The following is a 19,347-nucleotide window of genomic DNA, read 5'->3' as shown; positions in this document are numbered from 1 at the left end:
TAATTTTTGCATGCTTTCTAGGAAATTGACTATAAAATAAAGGATCTAAATAAAAAATATTTTATACTAAAAAATAAATGCAAATCAGTCTTTTATCTATATATAATTATCTAATGATTAAATTTAATAATTACTTTGGTAAATAAAATTTTATGAATCGTTATAAATGAGTATATAAAAAAGTGATAAAAATGCATTATATACTTTTTTTCTGACAAAATACTTAAAATATGTAATATGCTCGAACTTATAGTTGAATTGAAACTATTCTGCTGAAAGAAAATATATAAATCAGTTCCTATCCCATCACTTTTAGTAAGTAGAACTATCCATGACTTTCATGAATTTGTTTTTATCGATCTTATTATCAAAAAAATTTAAAGATTCTGTTTTTTCATTTTTATCAGATTTATGAAATTACTAGTAATTATTTATGAAGTTATAGAATGATTATCCACTAATAAATAGGTATTTGTTAAATATACATGCAATTATTTCCTGTTTCATTAAAATCATTACATATATTAGATAACATTAGATATTCCATTAAGATTATTAGTTTGAATCTATAATATTATTTAAAAATTTCTATTTTCATTAGAATGAATATATTAGTCAATTATGTGATTATAATTGTAAGGGTTATTTTTCTTATTTATGTTTCTAATCAATGTTTTTTGAGATAATAATTTTATAATTATTAATATTTAATATATAATGGTCATTCTTATATAATTTTTAAAGGATTTATTAATTTCTGATTGTTTAACAATGATATATTATCCATGTTATAAATTTAAAGACAAACTAATAGAACAAAACTAACTAATTATCATTAACTAAATTATCACAATTTTGTTTGTTATTATACAAATAAATTTGTGCTATTCTATGATCTATGCTTATTTCTACAACACTTCATCTACACATATTTTTATTTATTATTCCCTTACAGATCATAAATATAATTATTGTTAAAAGATATATTTTTATTTAATTGAGAACTTATTCTTATAAAATCACTCATATATTAATCTTTCGTAATCCCACGAGTTCTAATATACGAGTTTTTGTACTTACTACTTGAGAAATTAACAATAAAATTATGTTCGAAATGTCCATTGTATTTATATTTGTAAAGTAAAATTCGCAAAGTATTAATATCATTTGATCATGAATCATAAAGATTTTTTTAACCTATATCTTAATTATTTAACTTATTCAAAACTTTTTGAGAATAAGTTAATAATAAATAATAAATAATATTCAGATATCTTGAAAATTAAATATATCATCGTTATTGCTTGATTTTAAATCTTTTTGATTTACATTAATCAATTGAGTATTATTTTTCTTTTGTTACAATACCTATTTTCGCAGATTTCCAGCGGATGATTTTCTTTCACCGATCTCATATTGGAATTCAAGTCGCATCACTTTTTTTTAGCACGAAGATATATTTCTTCATGATCGTTCATCTTCGAATCTAAATAAAAAACAAAAAAATATACGCATACACATACACACATATATTGTTATACTTATAATATTGAAATTATGAAACGTTTATGAAACACATAATACGATTTAAATTTATTATATTTTATACCAATTTTATTGAAATTACTTACGTCTTTTTGTCCTAAATCATTTATATATAATGTACACTGTATTATACATCGCATGTTCTTTGTATGTTTTAAATAAAAGAAAGATTTGTTAATAATTTCACGTAATACTCGTTTATTATCGCACGCTCCACACGTCCGTTCCTCACGTCTTTCTAACGATGACTGAAGCGAATAACAACACACTACGTCTACCGAAAACATATACGGATAATGGTAAAAGAACAAAGCTAGAATAATATTTATGTCCTTCGAAATCAAGCATTGTGTATTCTCTATGTTTTGGAGTTTTATATGAGCTGTGATATGTATGTATGTTTACGTACGTTCAAAACATTGTTATGAAAAATATCAATCTATTACATTTTCATAATTAATGTTTTTGTTTCACAAATACGTGCATGTTTATTAATGTTAAATGTATTTGTTCTTCTTATGCAAAATTAAGATATTTGTTGAATATTCCTAAAATTTTTTGAAAATATCTAATTTTAATGTGTTTATATATTGTGTCATTCATATTGTAAATATATGATTTTTCATTTTTTATAACATGCATTTGAAATTTTCTTATGGAATGTTGGAGTTGAATGTGGGATGATGTAATCAGTAAGATTCTAAAATATGTAATGAAACGTATAGCGGATTTTGAACATATTTTTAAAAATTATCGAATTGTGCAAATTTATTATAAGAGTAATTTCGTTTTTGTTCAAAGAACAATAATTTCTTGAAATGTTGAAAAAATTATTGATCATTTATTATTATATAATTTTATTCCACACTGCAAACAAATTTTTAATTTAATCTCATATAAATAATAATATTAAATAATACATGCAATAATACAAAAAGTAAGAGAAAATAAAATATAAAACTTAGCATTTTATGTTTGATCAATAATAACAATTGAGACACACATGATTTCGTTCAGTATCATATCTGCAAAAAAATGTAATAAAATGCAAAAACAATGAAAATATCACATTCAATGAATATAAAATTAAAAATTACTTACATGGGTAAAGAACAATTTTGACAGAATAGCTCACAACATTTGATACATTGACATAAACAAAAGGTACATAATACTTGATCACAGTAAAAACATTTGTTTGTTGAATTTGAATCTATTACTCTGCAACATCCACAAAGGTCGACTTGTGCATCCTAGAATAAAGCTATCATTAAATCGAATCAACAAACGAACAACTTTAAAAACATGTACATACTGATATGATTTTATCACTGCTTTCTAATTGCAATTTACTATTTAAAATCATTTGTTTTGAACGTTCAGGCTTCATTTCACGAGAAGTTATTTTTGTTAATGGTAACTCAGTTAACTCCATTTGACTTGTATTCGAATTCTGTGAATATTCTTTAACACCTTCTTTTAATAAATTCAAGGTTTTATCTGGATACAAAGTATTAAAAACAAGTGTGAAGAAAAAGTTGAACAAAAAAGAAGCGATATTTCTAAAATAATCACAATATAACCTCTTTACCATAAACTTGCTTCATTCGTTCTTTTTCGGCAATTCCATTATCAATTTCTCTTTGCCCCACGTGTACTTTTAATTGAGGAAGTAAATTTTCCTCGTAAGGACAAGCTCGCTTTGTCATATTTATTTGATTTTACAAGAATATTAACTTTAACTCGGAGATATTCACTGATGAAAGTAACATAACCGTAACGTCATTCCATAGTCATTGTCTCTTCTATAATCTACGTAATCGTATTCCAAATTAAATTTTCGATATATCACACAACAGATTATTCGGATTAATAATATTTTCTAGATATTTAATAGAAATTTAATGTCAAATTGTAGGTCAAAAGTATACGATATGTATTATAAAATGATCGATACAAAATTAAACCGAGATAATATTCAAATCAAATACATACATACATATATAAAATAACGAACGTTACCATTGAATTTTTTTCCTTCTTTATTCACATATTTCCTCTTCTAAATGGGACATTTTTCATATATAAAAACATACAATGCGTCACTTCGACAGGATTTCTTCAAAGTAGTTAATTTCTCTCCTTTCTATTCTTTCATGCGTAGTTCGCGACAGTTATACAAATATCGTATTTCCCCACTCCATCTTCTTTATCCTCCTTAAATCGTTGATTTCAAAAGAAAGATTCGGACGTTTAGGAACGAATAAACAAATAAACAAAATAAACTTCTTCGTAAGACGCGAAAATGGATCGATGATACATACAATCGATGATATACAATCGATGAAGGATTAAAATGCGACGACTTTAGTAATATTTGTTTATTAGTAATGTTGCATTATTATTATTACTTTTATACATATTTGATATTGGCCATCAACAAATATGTTACAATTCTTTTTCATCTCCTATCCGCATCGTTATCTTTCTTTCGTTTGCTTGAAAAGTAACGACATACGTATCTTATCTTTTTCTTCTTCTTCTTCTTACTCTTCTTTCTTTCATTCTTTCTTTCTTTTACCCCATTATAATAATACATAATAATTTATAGTCGTAGCATGACAAACATTAGTATTTAATTGCAAAATGCGATAACTGTGTGCACCGCAATTATCAGCTCGTTCCACAAGTAAACCGTGTGAAATAACATTAATTTGTAAATGAGTCGATATAGAATACGTAAAAATAAACCTATAACAAACGACATATACATATATATATATATATATATATATATATATATAATTAATATATATATATATATATACATATATACATGTATAAATCGCTTCTCTCTCTTTGGTAACCGTTGCGTGTCTAATAAATTACAGCGAACATCGTACACGAAAAGAGATCACTATGATGCGCCTCTTAATTATTCGGGAGATATAATCCTAAGAAATATAATAATTAATTTTAGCTTCATTTTGTTTACTTATTATTAGCAAGACCGTGAGACACTTGGATCACAATACGCGTACACCGTTGCTGGATTATTATTATTATTATTATTATTATTATTATTATTATTATTAATATTATTAATTATTAATTATTATTATTATTAATTATTATTATTATTGTTGTTATTATTATTATTATTAGTATTATTAGTATTATTAAGAAAAAGACGGCGATCTTTTCTACTTCGAGGAACACGGATTGAAGGGTTATGTGTTGTTTGTTCATCGTAAAAAAATAGATCACTGCAAGTGCACTGAATACGTGGCATACGGGTACGTTGTTCGTTTATGCGTAAAAAATTACGCGATAAAAAGGATTACGGTGAGGAAAGTCGACAAGAAAATGGTGATATAATATAAATCGTACAAGGCAAATAGGATCGAAAGATCAATAATTTTGTATTTGGCGCCTAGTGAAAGGCAATTTGTAACACTTGTAATGGTAACGCATCTATACTTAATAATGTCGTTTTCTTTGTTCTTTTTTATATAATATTCGATATATTCTTTCGATCCTTTCGTCCAATCAACGCGAAGTATTGTTATCCAATCGAAGAGCTACATACATACATAACTACATACGTATGTATATGTATATAAAGATTTCACTATATTGATCGATTCGAGATTTTGCTTGCGATTCTCGAAATGCGAACTCTCGAATCGGTAGTTCCTCGTTATACCTCATTCGTGTTTCCTTTTCTTTGTGTATTATGTGCCTTGTGCGATTCGTATTTTCTTGTGCGGACTTTTCTTCTAATAAAAGGAGATTTTTAAGCGTTAGACGAAGAAACCGGCAAGCATCTCGAATATTTTCTTTTTAGTGGATCTCGGTGTGCAGAGTGAGTACAAAATACATATATATATATATATGTATATATATATCGTATATGGTGTGTTTGCCTTAATGTATGTTTCATATGTTTTGTATGTTACGTGTGGCTATGTATGTTTTATGTTTCTTTCATTGCCACCCTCGTCTCCCGTGCCCCGTCCCCCGCCTCCGTGCATCAAAACGTTCCTGTGTTTTCTCTTTACGTTTATCCGATTAACGATTATAATTCTCGCGTCGTTTATTACTCGAATATGTAATTACATCGATTTTAATTAAATTAATCCGAATTAACCTCCCACTTCGTAATTAAAGTAAACGAACGTCACTCATCAGGAACGCTCATTTGCGGACGAGAAGATCGTTGTTTAACAAAAAAGAACAAAAAAGAAAGAATGAAAGAAAGGAAAAAAATGGAAAAAAAGAAAATAATGTACAAATAAATTATGAAAAAGTAGCGACTCGAAGAATAGAATGTGTCGTCGTTGCTATTTCGAAAATTATTTTCGTTTCGTTATTAACTCGGCCTCGGCTCGACGGCACGCGTCCGATATATTCGGATTCGATTCTCTCAATATTTCTTGTCTTTTTCTTTTTCATTTTCATTTTCTTTTCTGTGTATTTTCTTCTTTCTTTTCTTTTTCTTTCTTACGTCTTTGAACGTACGTTTATGTATAAATTACATGGAGAAGCGCAGATAAAATCGTGCGAAGCTTTATTTATTAAAAATTAGAAGAGTTACGTCATTTCTTTTTTGTGGAGAGAGAGAGAGAGAGAGAGAGAGAGAGAGAGAGAGAGAGAGAGAGAGAGAGAGAGAGAGAGAGAGAATAAGAGAGACAGATAGATAGAGATAGAGAGAAAGAGTGAGCAAGAGAGATAGATAGAGAGAGAAAGAGAGTAAGAGAGATAGATAGAGATTGAAAGAGAGAGAGAGAAAGAGAGAGGGAGAGAGAGAGAGAGAGAGAGAGAGAGAAAGAGCGTCTTTGCACTCACAGCCGTTATTGTCAGTTGTCATGGACGTTTTACAGAATATCATCGACATCGGAATGATCGAATCGTTGGACATACGAGAACCATCTATCAGATATTATATATAGAAGAGAAAGTAAAATATATATGTATCTATATGTATATATATTTTTTTCTTTCTTTATTATTATTATTATTATTATTTTTTGTTATTTTTCAATCTCTTCTTCTTCTTCCAACTCTTTCTCCTTCTGCTTCTCCTCCTGCTCCTCCTCTTTCTCATCATCGTCATTTTCTCTTTCTCGAAAATTCACTCCAAAAGTTCCAACATTTCGATCTTCCGATCATTCATATTCTTTTCCTTTCCCTGTGATTACCATGATTAGTATGCCATTTTCGAATGTAAATGCAGTGAAGTTTTGAAAATAACCGTAAAAGCGGTCTCATCTTTTCTCTTTTTTTATTATCATTATTATTATTATTATTATCATTATTCTTTTTACTTTTTTTTTCTTCGTCATGTTTCTTTCTTTCTTTCTTTCTTTTTTCTTTTTTTTTTCGTTCTACTACGTTTAAAATGTAGATCCTATTAATAAATGAATGTGCGTGTATGCGTGTATATATGTCGCGTGTGTATGTGTGTGTATTTGCTATCTCGTTTGAATGTTGCACGACGAACGTCAGTTAACGTTATCGGATGATGATCATCGTATCGATTAGGCTAAAATCGTTATTACATTAACGAAGAATCCCGATAGGTTTTCCTTTTGTTCTTTTCTTTTATTTTTTTCCCTCCTTTTTCTTCTTCTTTTTCAAAATATCGTCGATATTGGATAGATAATACACGAACTGATTTGTATTACGTTGTGTAATACGGATAATACGGATATTAGATTGTTTAACAATACAATATAATATATATCGATTCGTTATAATAGGACTATGGATGGCACGCGATATTATATCATAGGCAAAGATGAACTATGTAGCTGTTAATTATAATTAGGATTACGATTGAACGTTTTTAATGTGCTTATTAACGAGCACCATCGATGATTATTTTTCTACGTTCTTAGGATCAATGAAATCGAGTATTTATGAGTTATTACGCTTTTCCTTTTCCCTCTCTGTATAGAGAGAACTCTAAAAGAAGACTAAAGTTATCTACACTATCGTAACTATGTTGTTGTTGTATCCTATACAGTGTTATTGAAAGGGAGAAAGAGAGGGAGGGAGAGAGAGAGAGAGAGAGGGAGAGGGAAGGAGAGGGTGGGGAGAGAAAGGAAGAGAGATAGGTGTGTGTGTGTGCGTGCGTGTGTGTACTGGATCGCTTTTAAATCTTTTAACAATGATTTTCTTCTACATACAGATAGTATTTTATAATACTACAATATAGATAAACGACAGATTTTCGACTTGTTTTCTATTCTTTCAATTAAATATATATAATCAAATTGATTCAAGATGAAATAAAAATTTTTCTTTTCTATGTACGTATATACATACGTACGTACGTAAGTATGTATGTATGTAGTATATATGTACATGTAAATAAAAAATACTAGGATTTGGAATACTTTCTTTCGTATATAATATAAAGGAGCTAAGTAAGAAAAGTACAGTATCGGTATAATGAAAGTATAATAACGGTAAACGTATAGTAAAAGTATAGTAATCATTTTTCAATAACGAACAAATAAATTAACGTAATGTTCGAGTTCAAAGTAAAATTCTCGTGACGAAATAATTAAACAATGAATGAATTTTCATTTGAAAAAGTTCCTCGTTTTCTTTTTTCAAACGGAAATAAGAATAGTTTTCTTTTAGTCATATGTATGTATCTAAGTATTTATATACATACATACATACATATATATTTAGATAATTTTCGGAATACACAGGAGCATAGAACGATCTATGGATATTTTGTTTACACATGAAGAAAGCACGAATTTTTCTGATCTACATATTAATAACAACGACTAACTTATCTCCATGGATATTTTCTTTTTCTTTCTTTCTTTCTTAAACGCTCTTTCTATATCATTACTTTCGGGGATATATCATATATTGGCTCGAATATCTTAGATATTATACACGTCGAAGAAGTACATATTTATATATCTCGATCCACTTCGGGTTTACTTCAGGTATTACATTAAGACTTTTCTTTATTAATTCGATCAATATTTTTAAACATTTGGTCAGTAATTCCAAACGAACGGTCAGTCTTTATAATAAAATATCGATAGGTAAACAATATAAATGATACAAACTCTGACATTTAATTATTTATACTCATTAAAATATTCATACATATTGACCATTTATTTGATAAAATACTTACCATTAATTAATAAAAATATTGACCATATATATAAATAGAAGCATTACGATAAACAATAAAACGATGCCTCTCGTCGTTATTTTCGTCGAGTGAAAATATTATTTCCATGAGATTAGGAAAAGCGTCATATCTCAGTGATTGAAAAAAAAAAAAATCTCGATTTATGTCGCGTCTAAATATTCTCCATTTTTCTTCTACTTTTTTTTTTCCTTTTTCGTTTGTTTGCATTTTTTTTCTTTTTTCTTTCTTTCTCTTTTTTTTTTTTTTGAAAACGTTTCAAACAACATCTCGTTGATATGTGCTGCAATGAAGATATTCCGGTCGATATTTTTGAAAACATGCGATTTCGACGCGTTATAGTCAAACTTGATTTATCTCTCTCTGAGAAGTTTCTTTCTTTTTTCTTTTTCTTTTCGTTGTTGTAACAACGATAATATAACGATGATCATTATTACGATTGACGTATCATCCGCTCGTCGAAAGAATTAATTGCTTTTTTTTTATGATTTTTTTAATCGCTTTTTTTGTTGTTATCGGTGAAGTAAATAAATAAATAAATAAACAAATAAATAAATAAATAAATATATAAATACATACATACATACATACATACATACATACATACATACATACATACATACATACATACATACATATATTCATTCATTCATACATACACATATTTTGAAGCGTCGTCATTTGCCGATACATGGCAATTTCTATTTTTATTTTATTTATTTTTTTAATTATTCATCGACGCGTTTTCTCATATGAAAAGTCTCTCAAGAGACCTGACAAAAATTCGTTCAACGTGCTCGTGAACAAAGCCGAGTAATAAATAAGCTTCCTTCTTTTTTTGTTTTTGCTTTCGTTTTTGTATTTGTATCATAGATTTATCTAATAGCGTGATGTATTATATGTTAAAAATTAGCGACTAAAACGATATGAGAAAATAATATCAATATTTAAGGTTTATCTAACAAATGACTTAGAGACAGACAGACAGACAGACAGAGAGAGAGAGAGAGAGAGAGAGAGAGAGAGAGAGAAGGAGAGAGAGAGGGAGGGAGAGAGATCTACAAGAGATCCACAATTACACGATCGCTTTTGAAGCAGAATAACAATAAATAATTTTAAACTACAAGTGAAAAAGAAAGAGAGAGAGAGAAAGAGAGAGAGAAAGAAAAAAAGAGAAGGTACGTGTGAGTGTGTATCTTACAATAGATAATATAATGCCCAGACACGACAGTGCACCAATATGCGCGAAGTTTTGTGTGCATGTGTGTATATGTCTTTTGTGTCTTTTGCTTCTCATTATAATTCAGCGAATCATAATCGTTAGGAATGTCTCGTCGTTTCGATCGAAGTTTTCTTCACAAAAATGTTTAATATCTTTGAGGAAGGAATGTTATAACAATGGAAATGTCGAGATGATCATTGAAACGTATATAGATTTAAAGATGATACGAGTTTGCTTACGTGTAAGTAACATACTTAAGTAAGTACGTATGTACATACATACATACATACATACATACATACATACATACATATATACATACATACATACATACATACGTACCTATATATATACATAAATTACACATGTTAAGAAAACCATGGCAAGAATAATAATGATAGAAAAACGTGCATTAAAATCAATCGATCGATCGCGAATCGCCCTTATAAATTGTATAAAAATCTCCCTATATATCATCAAACGTCGTCCATCGGTCTATAGTTTATATATCAATGTTTCTTAAGATTTATGTGGTGTCGTGAATTTCTATTATATTAATATGCCTGCAAGTTTGTGGGTCTCACGTTGAGATCTCTGCGAACAAGGGTAAGTACTTAATTACATGCGCGAACTTTAAACAAGATGGCCGATGGTCCATCGAGCGATCGTCTTTTCTTATCTGTTTGTAATATTTACATACACACACACATATATATACATACGTGTATATGTGTATACAGATATGTATAACATGAAAATAATATACACGAAATTTCTAAGATATTTATTTCTGTTACTATAATCGGTTCTTTTTTCGAGTTTTCTCTGTTTCTTGTTTGTTTGTTTTCTTTTCTTTATTTTTCTTTTTTTATTTTTATAGAGAGGAAGATCGTTTGCAAATAAACGATCGCAGGAAAGATTGATCACGCATGTACTTAATCTTGATCGCAGAGTCACGGCGACACGCAAAAGCGAATCGAAAAATAAATGGGAGACACGTGAGAGATTAGCGAGTATTCCGTTATTTTCGTACAGATACACTCGCGAATATAAGTACATATACGCGCTTGTTAGCTACGACGTGACCAAGAGACAATTAACTAATCCCCTCCCCCTCCCTACATCGGTAATTTTTCTTTCTTTTTTTCTTTAATTCTGCATAATCCGTCCTCCATATTTGTGATTTATCTTCCCATCACACGCGGGTCCGTACTATTCATTCTGGATTCACTGTAGTATCGAGTTTTCTCTCTTTTTGCTCTTCCTCTTTCTCTTCTTTTTTTCTTCTTCTTCAATTGTTATTTCTTTGTTTTTACTTTTGTTTTTTTTTATTTTTTAAATATTTTTTAGTTAGTTTCGCACGATATAAAATCCTAGTTTAGTATGGCCGGTAATTTGTTCCATCTTTACTCTTTCTTCTTCCTCTTTCTCTTCCTCTTCTTCTTTTTCTTTTCTTTAAACTCCCTCACTTTTTTCCCCCTTTTCTTTCCTTGTTATTTATCATTATCATTATCATTATCATTATTATTATTATTATTATTATTATTATTATTATTATTATTATTATTATTATTATTATTATTATTATTATTATTATTATTATTATTGTTATTATTATTATTATTATTATTATTATCATTAATATTAATATTATTATTATTAATGTTATTATTAATATTAATACATTATTATTATATTATTATAATATCACTTATCATATATATATATTATCATATTTTTATATATATATATATGTTAGTTTTATATTTATTCGCAATTAGTAAATAGATAACCGCAAGCTTACATCTAACTTTCCAATTTATAAGTAGTGGTGTGACGTAATACTAAATTAGATTCATCTCGACTATCTAATTACATAAGAACCCTTATTACATTGAAACGCTTTACACGCTCCTTGCACATCCTTGTAATTCATGATTCTGCGAATTCGTTTTGCAAAGCCTGGGTTTGAAATGCTGATTACGATGTCATATGTATTTTTAAAAATTTTTAAACAATGAAATAGCGGTGGATAGGTGTTTAAAGGAGGAAACGGAGAGGTAAAGGTGGTAGAGAACGGAGGATAAGATAAACGAAAAATGTCATTTTTCAATTCGTTCTTAGAGACTAAAATTTGATAATGGCAGATACCTTTTTTGTTCCAACGAAACTTGTAGAAAATTCATTTCCCGTGTCGTTCGGTTGATCGCGATTATTTTCAATTCTCTTTTGTTTCTTTTCTTTTCTTTTTCTCTTTCTATTACGAAGAAAAATGATAGAATTATTCCGATCGGATGAACGACACGAAGAAGAAAAGTCACGATTGATGAGGGCAAATAGGTAAACAGGCAAACGAAATACAAACGATTCGAAGGATTTTCTTGTTGCTATTTTTGTTTTTTGTTTTTGTTTGTCTGTTTGTTTCTTTGTTTGTTTGTTTTAGTATGGCCATCGTTCTTGTCTCAAGAGACACATACACGTACATACATACATACATACATACACACATACATACATTCATTTTCTATTACATACGTACATTCATTTTTGAAATAATCGAAACGAAAAGAAAGACAAAAGGGGATCGATGATCATTCGCGTATTCCAGCTAATCGCATAAAACAGTCGTTCGAAAAAACGCCGTAACTTTTTTCGGCTACTTATATATAGGAACGAGTCGCCGTGTGCGATATAATAATAATATATTTATGTCTAAAGCGAGAGAGTTATCGGGACCAACCGCTTCGACGTTATAATTTTGATTCGAACAAACATTTACACATCGAATCTTCGCGCCTAAGTTTCTAACTAATCGCAGACGATCTTTTTTTAAAAGCCTGAAAGGGGCGTAATTGTCGTCGTCGTTATTTTACTTTTGTTTTTTTGCGTGTGTGTGTGTTCCTTTTTCCTTTTCTTTTCTTTTCTTGTTTTTTTTTTTTTTCAAATTACGTACGAAATTTTCGATCGACCGTAATTCCGATCGAATACAAATTTCGCACATACGTTTTCTCGCGTCTTGTAAAATCACAAATTTACCACGAATAACACACCAGTGGAAAAAGTAACGCGACGCATTTTTATTACACGATATTTATTAACGAATTTCTTGCAAACTTTTGTTCCTTTTTGGTTCCTCTTCTTTTTTTTTTCTTCTCGTCTCATGCTATAAAATAATGTCGGTAATCACATTAGTCCTACAACGTTTTTGTCCCACTTTTATCCCTTTTATTTCTCGTCGTCTTCTTCTTCTTCTTCTTCTTCCTCCTTTTATTCTTCTATTTCTTTCTTTCTTTCTTTTTTTTCTCTTCCCTTTTTTCTTTCTTTCTTTTCTTTTTTTTAACATTTCTCCCACCCTTTTTTTTTTAAATCTTTCCATTAGTACGAAGCTGGGATAATTTCAAGATATGTCTGTGTTGAGAAAATTGTGTACGTACAATAATGATAATAATATTTGTCTTTATCGCTTATCCCATACGCTATGTATAGAAATATTAGATACTTATTCATCCCCGTGTCATTTATATGTGAATCGTGATCGTTTCTTCTCGTTCTCTCTTTCTCTCTCTCTTTTTCTTTAGTTTTATTTCTTTCTTTCTTTTTCTAATATTCCATTCTCGATGAGAAGCAGAGAAGTTATACACGTCGCATCAACTACGTACTTATTTAACGTATGCATTTAATATTAGTCTTCTGAAATGTTATTCTTTCATGCGTGAAAAAAATAAATCTCTCGCCTTTGCATTTCGTCGACAAAATCCTGGGCTCTTCATCTCTACTCTTCTTGTTCTCCTATCTCTTTATTTGTTCTATAAGATATTGGCTTTCGTGACTCTTTACTACATACATACATACATACATACATACATACATACATACATACATATATATATTTGTATGTATCTGTTCGCTAATTGTTTTTTCTCTTTCTTTCGTACCAGGCTCGTTCGTGTTACAATTTTTATTTTTTATTTTATTTTATTTTTTTTTTTTTTGATTTGATTGATAATTTTGTTGTTTTCCATGAGTTCCTTAATTTATTCGCTCTTTATAAAAAGCAAAAAATCGTTATATCTCAGAGAATTAGAAAAAAAGAAGAAAGAAAGAGAATACAAAAAATCTAAGAAGAACAACGTCGGGGATCGTGTTATAAACGAAAAGACATACATGAATCATTAAAAGTTTACGTCTCTTGACTAGAAATTTTGAATTCGATCGCTTCGATTCGAACGACAATTGATTTGCCAGCTCGAACTCGATAGTTCTTAGCGGCAGTGAACATTTCGGCTTTCACATAATTCTTTTTACGTACTTTTCTCGCTGTGGAACGCGGAAATGTAATATCCTGAAACAACAAAAATCCATCATCTCATTTAAGAAGTTGTTCTGGTCCTCTTTTAGTTCCTCTTCGTCCTCTTATTCTTTCCTACTGTGACTTTTGTTTCAGAAAACTTTCAAATGTTTTTCTTTCCACTCGATATATATATATATATATATATATATATATATATATATATATGCATCTGGTAACGTTTGAAATAATTGAGCTTTCCAGTATTTTTGTCTTTTTTGTTCTTGTTTCTTTTTTCTTCTAAAACTTCTTGACGAACTTTTTCTGAATCCTTCCGACCTTCCCCAACATCAATATGAGAGTTTTTGGTTTTGTATTCAATTTTTTCCCTATTTTCTTCTTCTTCTTCAGCTCTGATGTTTCAGCTCTGACGATCTGTTACTGTTCTGGTCGATCTTGAAAAAAATACGACGGTCTTCTCTCTATCTCTCTGTCTGTCTCTCTCTTTCTCTCTGTCTCTCTCTCTCTCTCTCTCTCTCTTTTTCTTTCTCTTTCTCTCTGCCTGTCTATCTGTTCTTCTTTCCGTCTATCTCACCAAAACCTCTGAGCACTGTCCCAGATATTCTTAAGACTCGATCGGAATTCGAAGCGTAAGTTCTGATAGTATCACGCTATGTTGTTGCCGCTCATCGTCGTGACGCACTTTTTTTCCGGTGTGTTTTGACTTTCGGAATTACTTCGAACCGCCTTAGGTGGACTACCTGGTGTCGGTGTTGAGTCGCCAGGTAAAGGATTGTTGTTGTTGGTCGACGTCGAACTTCTTCGGCCATTTTCGCGCGTAGGTGACTTCACGTCGAACACTGATGTGTCCGATTCCATATCCGAGTCGATCTGATCGTTGACAGAGAGCAAGAGTGAGAGCGAGAGAGAGAAAGAGAGAGATAGAGAGAAAGAGAGAGAGAGAGAGAAGGGGAAGAAAAGAAAAATTAACAATTAATTACACTTTGTCATTTAATATTTTATCTTATATACGTATATGTTAACGATAAAATTATTACTTCGTTCAAACTAAGACTAATCAAAGGGAACTTTTCTATAATAAGGGGCAAGGGTGGGGAGAGGGGTGTTCTCTATATAATCTAAAGTATTTTCTACGATTAAGCGATTAATGAGAGATTTTAACGAATTCAATGGAATTCACTACGTGATGGTTATCGAGCAATCTAAGCGACTAAATATGGGAAACGATGATTTATTTAATTTTTTTTTGTTTTTTTTTGTTTTTTTTTTCTTCTTTAATAATAGTAATAATTTTTTGATTGATCGACGAGTAAACGATAAAAAGATTTTTACGTGAATCGAGCGCACATCGAGACCACTCTTCGGGCTTTAGCTTTCATTTTCGGCTCGCTTTTTATCCGGTACTAAAATCGAAAATCGTTATTACTGAGAAGAGATTACGAGTGGTGCCTGAAACTGACGCGCAAGAGCCATTTTTTTTTTTTTCTTTCTTTTTCATCTACTATTTTTTCTTACAAGGATTAATTACAATTAGATATTATACTCGTCTCATTAACGGAGCTATCAACTCATAACGTAGATTTTCCGAGTTCGTTTAAAGTTTGTTGAGACAAGTAAGAAGACAAAAAAAATACAAAAGAAAAAAATACCCCGATAGAAAACAATGAAAAAAAAAAGAAAAAAAATAGAGAGAGAAAAGACAAATATAAATGGCGAAAGGATGATGACAATGGTGCACTACCTTGTTGAAACAGACTACCTGTCTGGTAGCGGGATGAGGACTGAGAAATAGCCTTTCGCTGGTGTCACTTCCGCAGCTAGAACTTTCGCTCATTTCCGTGGCAAACTTTCTAGATGCTCTTGGACTCGGTGGTGCTGCTCTGGTTTGTCCGGTTAAATTCAAACCGACGTTTCTAGAACATACTTGCGATTGTATGTGTTCGCAGACCCTCCTAAATCTTCGAATATTTCCTAATGGAAGAAATGTACGAAAGAAAAATTGTTTAAATAATTGTTAATTTTAATACAACGATTAGAAAAGGGGAGCGGGCAGGGATCGTATTTATCATTTTTCTTTTTTTTCTCTCGAATCTTGACGACATCATGGAATCATGTTTTTAAATGTTACGACAAGTATAAAAAATAAGTGCGAAATAACGTATACCATAGTTCTTTCGTACGTAAAATATACGTAGATAAGATTTAAGTCGGTATGGAGAAGGCGTACGTGCCAAGGTAACATCGATCTAGTTGCGCTTGGATGGCTGCCAAATGCCAAACGCCAAACTACCTCTCTCTTTCTTTCTCTTTATATATATATATATATATATATATATATTTATATGTATCTGTATCTCTATCTATCTTTCTTTCTCTTCCTCGGTTTACGGTGTCTACAATCAGACTTTGAAAGGGCTTTGTACCTTCGGTTTTGTCATTCGCTTAGCCGCATCTTTCATTCGGTATAAACTCGCGACGGATATATACGAAAAAGAGAGAGAGAGAGAGAGAGGAGAGAGAAGAATCGAAGAAACGTTTTTGTTCGTTTATATTTGAAAAAAAAGAAACAACAAAAAGAGAAGAAATATGTGAGGTCGTCATGATCGAGTGATGGATCAATAAAAGAAGGGAAAGACAAGTAAGATATTTAATATTTACCACTTAATAACGTAAAAGTAATGGCGAATAGTGGCTCGTTAGACTGCTTCGTAATACCGCTTATGTCAACTTGAAATCGGACCTGCCTTTGAAACATGGCTGGTGCCGTGCTACCCTTTTTATATTCTACTCTGAACGACATCGGTGAAATCACACTGTGCGATAGCTCGGCTATCTGTAAATCGATCGCATATGGAACAATAAAATTTAACGAATGAAAATTTGATAAGATTAAAATCAGATGTACAATTGAAAAGTGTATATATATATGTATATATGTGTTATATGCTCACCGACAGAAAAGCGTGAATCAAATCGGCTTTCACGCTGGCCAATGGTTTTCCTTTGACGAGAACTGTAAATGTCTCGTCTTTTTCGGTCGTCATTAGACTACCAAACCATGATCTTTTCGTTAATTCTGGCGAGGATTCCGGTGTTAGATGTACCTTAGATAGAAAAGAAAGGGAAAAATTGGAATGCAATTTTGTTCGATGGAATTCAAAACGATGAATTGAATAGGAATCGATAAACGGAAACGTTCTGCGATTCGTAAATTTCTTACCTCTTCCGTACTAGTGAGCAATTTACGACGATGGAATCTGGGACTACCCAGGAAGGAATTCTTCAATGTGGTCAATCGAGATCTCCAATGGTAAGCGCCGGAACCTGCGCCAGTATGTGGCGAGCCTGGTGGTGTAACACCAACTGCGACCACTGTAAAACGAACTGAATTTCATTGACGCGTTTTGGTGTCACCTCGATATATCGCATACCTATTGCAACGCGAGGGAATTCCTTTTTTTTATTTTTTATTTTTTTCCCATTTTTTTTTCTTTTTTTTTCCCCATTAATCTGTTAACCTGGATGGGAGATTTTTAAGGGTCGAACGCGTTGGATGTACACGTCGATATGAAATTTATTTCGATCGATTCAATATCAAATTTTACGCGGACGAGGATATAAATAACTTTAGGGTAAATTAATTTTGTTTTCAACAGGACTGAAAAAAAGAACGAACAACTAGATTTATTTCTTATTTTTTTTTTCTTTCTTTTCTTTTTATCACGAAAGTAATCTGAAAAATGAGCTAGATAATTTCTCCTTTTTTTTTTTCCATTAAGAGATTAATCATATAATAGATAAAATAAATCATATAAGATAAAAATACTAACGATTCTAAATATTTCTAATATTCTTTCGTTCATACACGATTCGTAATAACGTATAAAAACAAGTGGAAAGTTTTGACGTGAAAAAAATATGCAAATGAATTCTATATTCTTTTTTTTGTCGACGATATTATCAGCGACTCGTTCAAAATGTTCTCCCCAGTTCATTATCGTTAATTGTGTCGGTAATTACAAAGTTGACCCATCTGACTCTACTTTCGTGATAATGTGGAACCATTAGAAAAAAAGTATATATATATATATATATATATATGTGTACACGCCTTTGGTACTACCTATTATTTTTTTAATTATTCGATTATGAATCAACCTATGATATGGAAATATATATCATGGAAAAGATTTGAATATTTTCTTTTTACTTTGCTAAATATTTCAGAAATTCCCATTTGCGTTGCAATATTTTTACGAATAATAATTCGTTGCATAGTTTTCTATGTACAAATTTGTCGTACAAATGGTTTACATAGATCGTAAATTATATCGATGCGAGAAAAGAATATTAAAGGATATATTCGACTTTTATGAGGACTATTTTTTCTTTAATCATAACAGTTTCATCCTATTATATATATGTGTTATATATTTTATATATACATAACACATATATTTTAATATATATATATCTATATATAAATATATGTATATATCTTCTTCTTCTTTTTCTTACACTGTTCGCTACACACCCCTTTAACGACGATTTTTCGTGCAGTATTCTCTCGTTAGAGAGAATCCACGCTTCACAGAGGTCACCTGCATATTTTAAAGCGTCTCCGCCCCGCTCGAAAAGATAAAGCATAGTACTCAGACGACGACGAGGGTACTAATGCCCTCGGCACGGACTTTGTTCGGACTTCGTGCAAACACTTTGGATGGCCGCGATTCGTCGAGTGAAGCATTTCGCAGTATCATTGTCCAACGACGACGATTTTTCTTTCTCTGTGATTGTATCCGTTCCCAGCTAAGATGGTTTTTACGTGATCTTTGATTCACCCCCAAGCGTGAAACGTTTTCGTTTGTCAAGTTTGATAAATGTGTTATAATTATTTCGTTTACGCTTTTTCTTTTTCCTTTCTTTTTCTACAAAGGAACTTTCTAATACACAAAAAAAAAGAAATAAAGAAGCACGATTATAACAAGTAAATAAAAAAATATATATTTTATTAATGATTATTTATAACTAGAAACTCATTTGTTATATTAACAAATGTTTTTACTCAGCAAAAGATGCATC

At 30.5% G+C, this 19,347-nt stretch overlaps 2 protein-coding genes and 1 long non-coding RNA gene across 13 annotated transcripts in view; 1 reads left to right on the top strand and 2 right to left on the bottom strand.

Moving 5' to 3' along the window:
* Positions 1 to 2,362: 2,362 nt before the first annotated feature.
* On the bottom strand, positions 2,363 to 3,405 carry LOC127065391 (apoptosis regulatory protein Siva-like). The gene is made up of 4 exons (XM_050997671.1): positions 3,137 to 3,405; positions 2,861 to 3,045; positions 2,647 to 2,798; positions 2,363 to 2,570 (listed from the first exon to the last, which is right to left on the bottom strand). Exons 1-4 carry the CDS (start codon positions 3,252 to 3,254, stop codon positions 2,525 to 2,527), a joined length of 501 nt encoding a protein of 166 aa, XP_050853628.1. The 5' UTR covers positions 3,255 to 3,405; the 3' UTR covers positions 2,363 to 2,524.
* A 1,663-nt stretch (positions 3,406 to 5,068) lies between these two features.
* Positions 5,069 to 6,981, top strand: LOC127065397 (uncharacterized). The gene is made up of 2 exons (XR_007782036.1): positions 5,069 to 6,156; positions 6,201 to 6,981. It is a non-coding gene; the product is annotated as an uncharacterized LOC127065397 (long non-coding RNA).
* LOC127065370 (serine/threonine-protein kinase BRSK2) overlaps positions 6,173 to 19,347 on the bottom strand; it is a 39,405-nt gene continuing 26,230 nt past the window's right edge. For 2 of the 11 annotated variants that reach the window (XM_050997601.1, XM_050997611.1), the window contains exons 9-13: positions 17,486 to 17,649; positions 17,217 to 17,369; positions 16,924 to 17,098; positions 16,007 to 16,236; positions 6,173 to 15,135 (exon numbers count right to left, since the gene is read on the bottom strand). In XM_050997601.1, coding sequence (XP_050853558.1) covers positions 14,911 to 15,135; positions 16,007 to 16,236; positions 16,924 to 17,098; positions 17,217 to 17,369; positions 17,486 to 17,649 — 947 coding nt within the window. In that variant the 3' untranslated portion in view covers positions 6,173 to 14,910. Of the gene's footprint in view, positions 15,136 to 15,237; positions 15,669 to 16,006; positions 16,237 to 16,923; positions 17,099 to 17,216; positions 17,370 to 17,485; positions 17,650 to 19,347 lie in introns of those variants that run through there. The other 9 variants (XM_050997604.1, XM_050997605.1, XM_050997610.1 and 6 more) reach the window with 9 other exon arrangements.

The sequence above is a fragment of the Vespula vulgaris genome, chromosome 7 (assembly GCF_905475345.1).
Source record: "Vespula vulgaris chromosome 7, iyVesVulg1.1, whole genome shotgun sequence".
Taxonomy (NCBI): Eukaryota; Metazoa; Arthropoda; class Insecta; order Hymenoptera; family Vespidae; genus Vespula; species Vespula vulgaris.
Note: the sequence above shows the minus strand (reverse complement) of the source record. Positions and strands in the feature narration are given on the sequence as shown.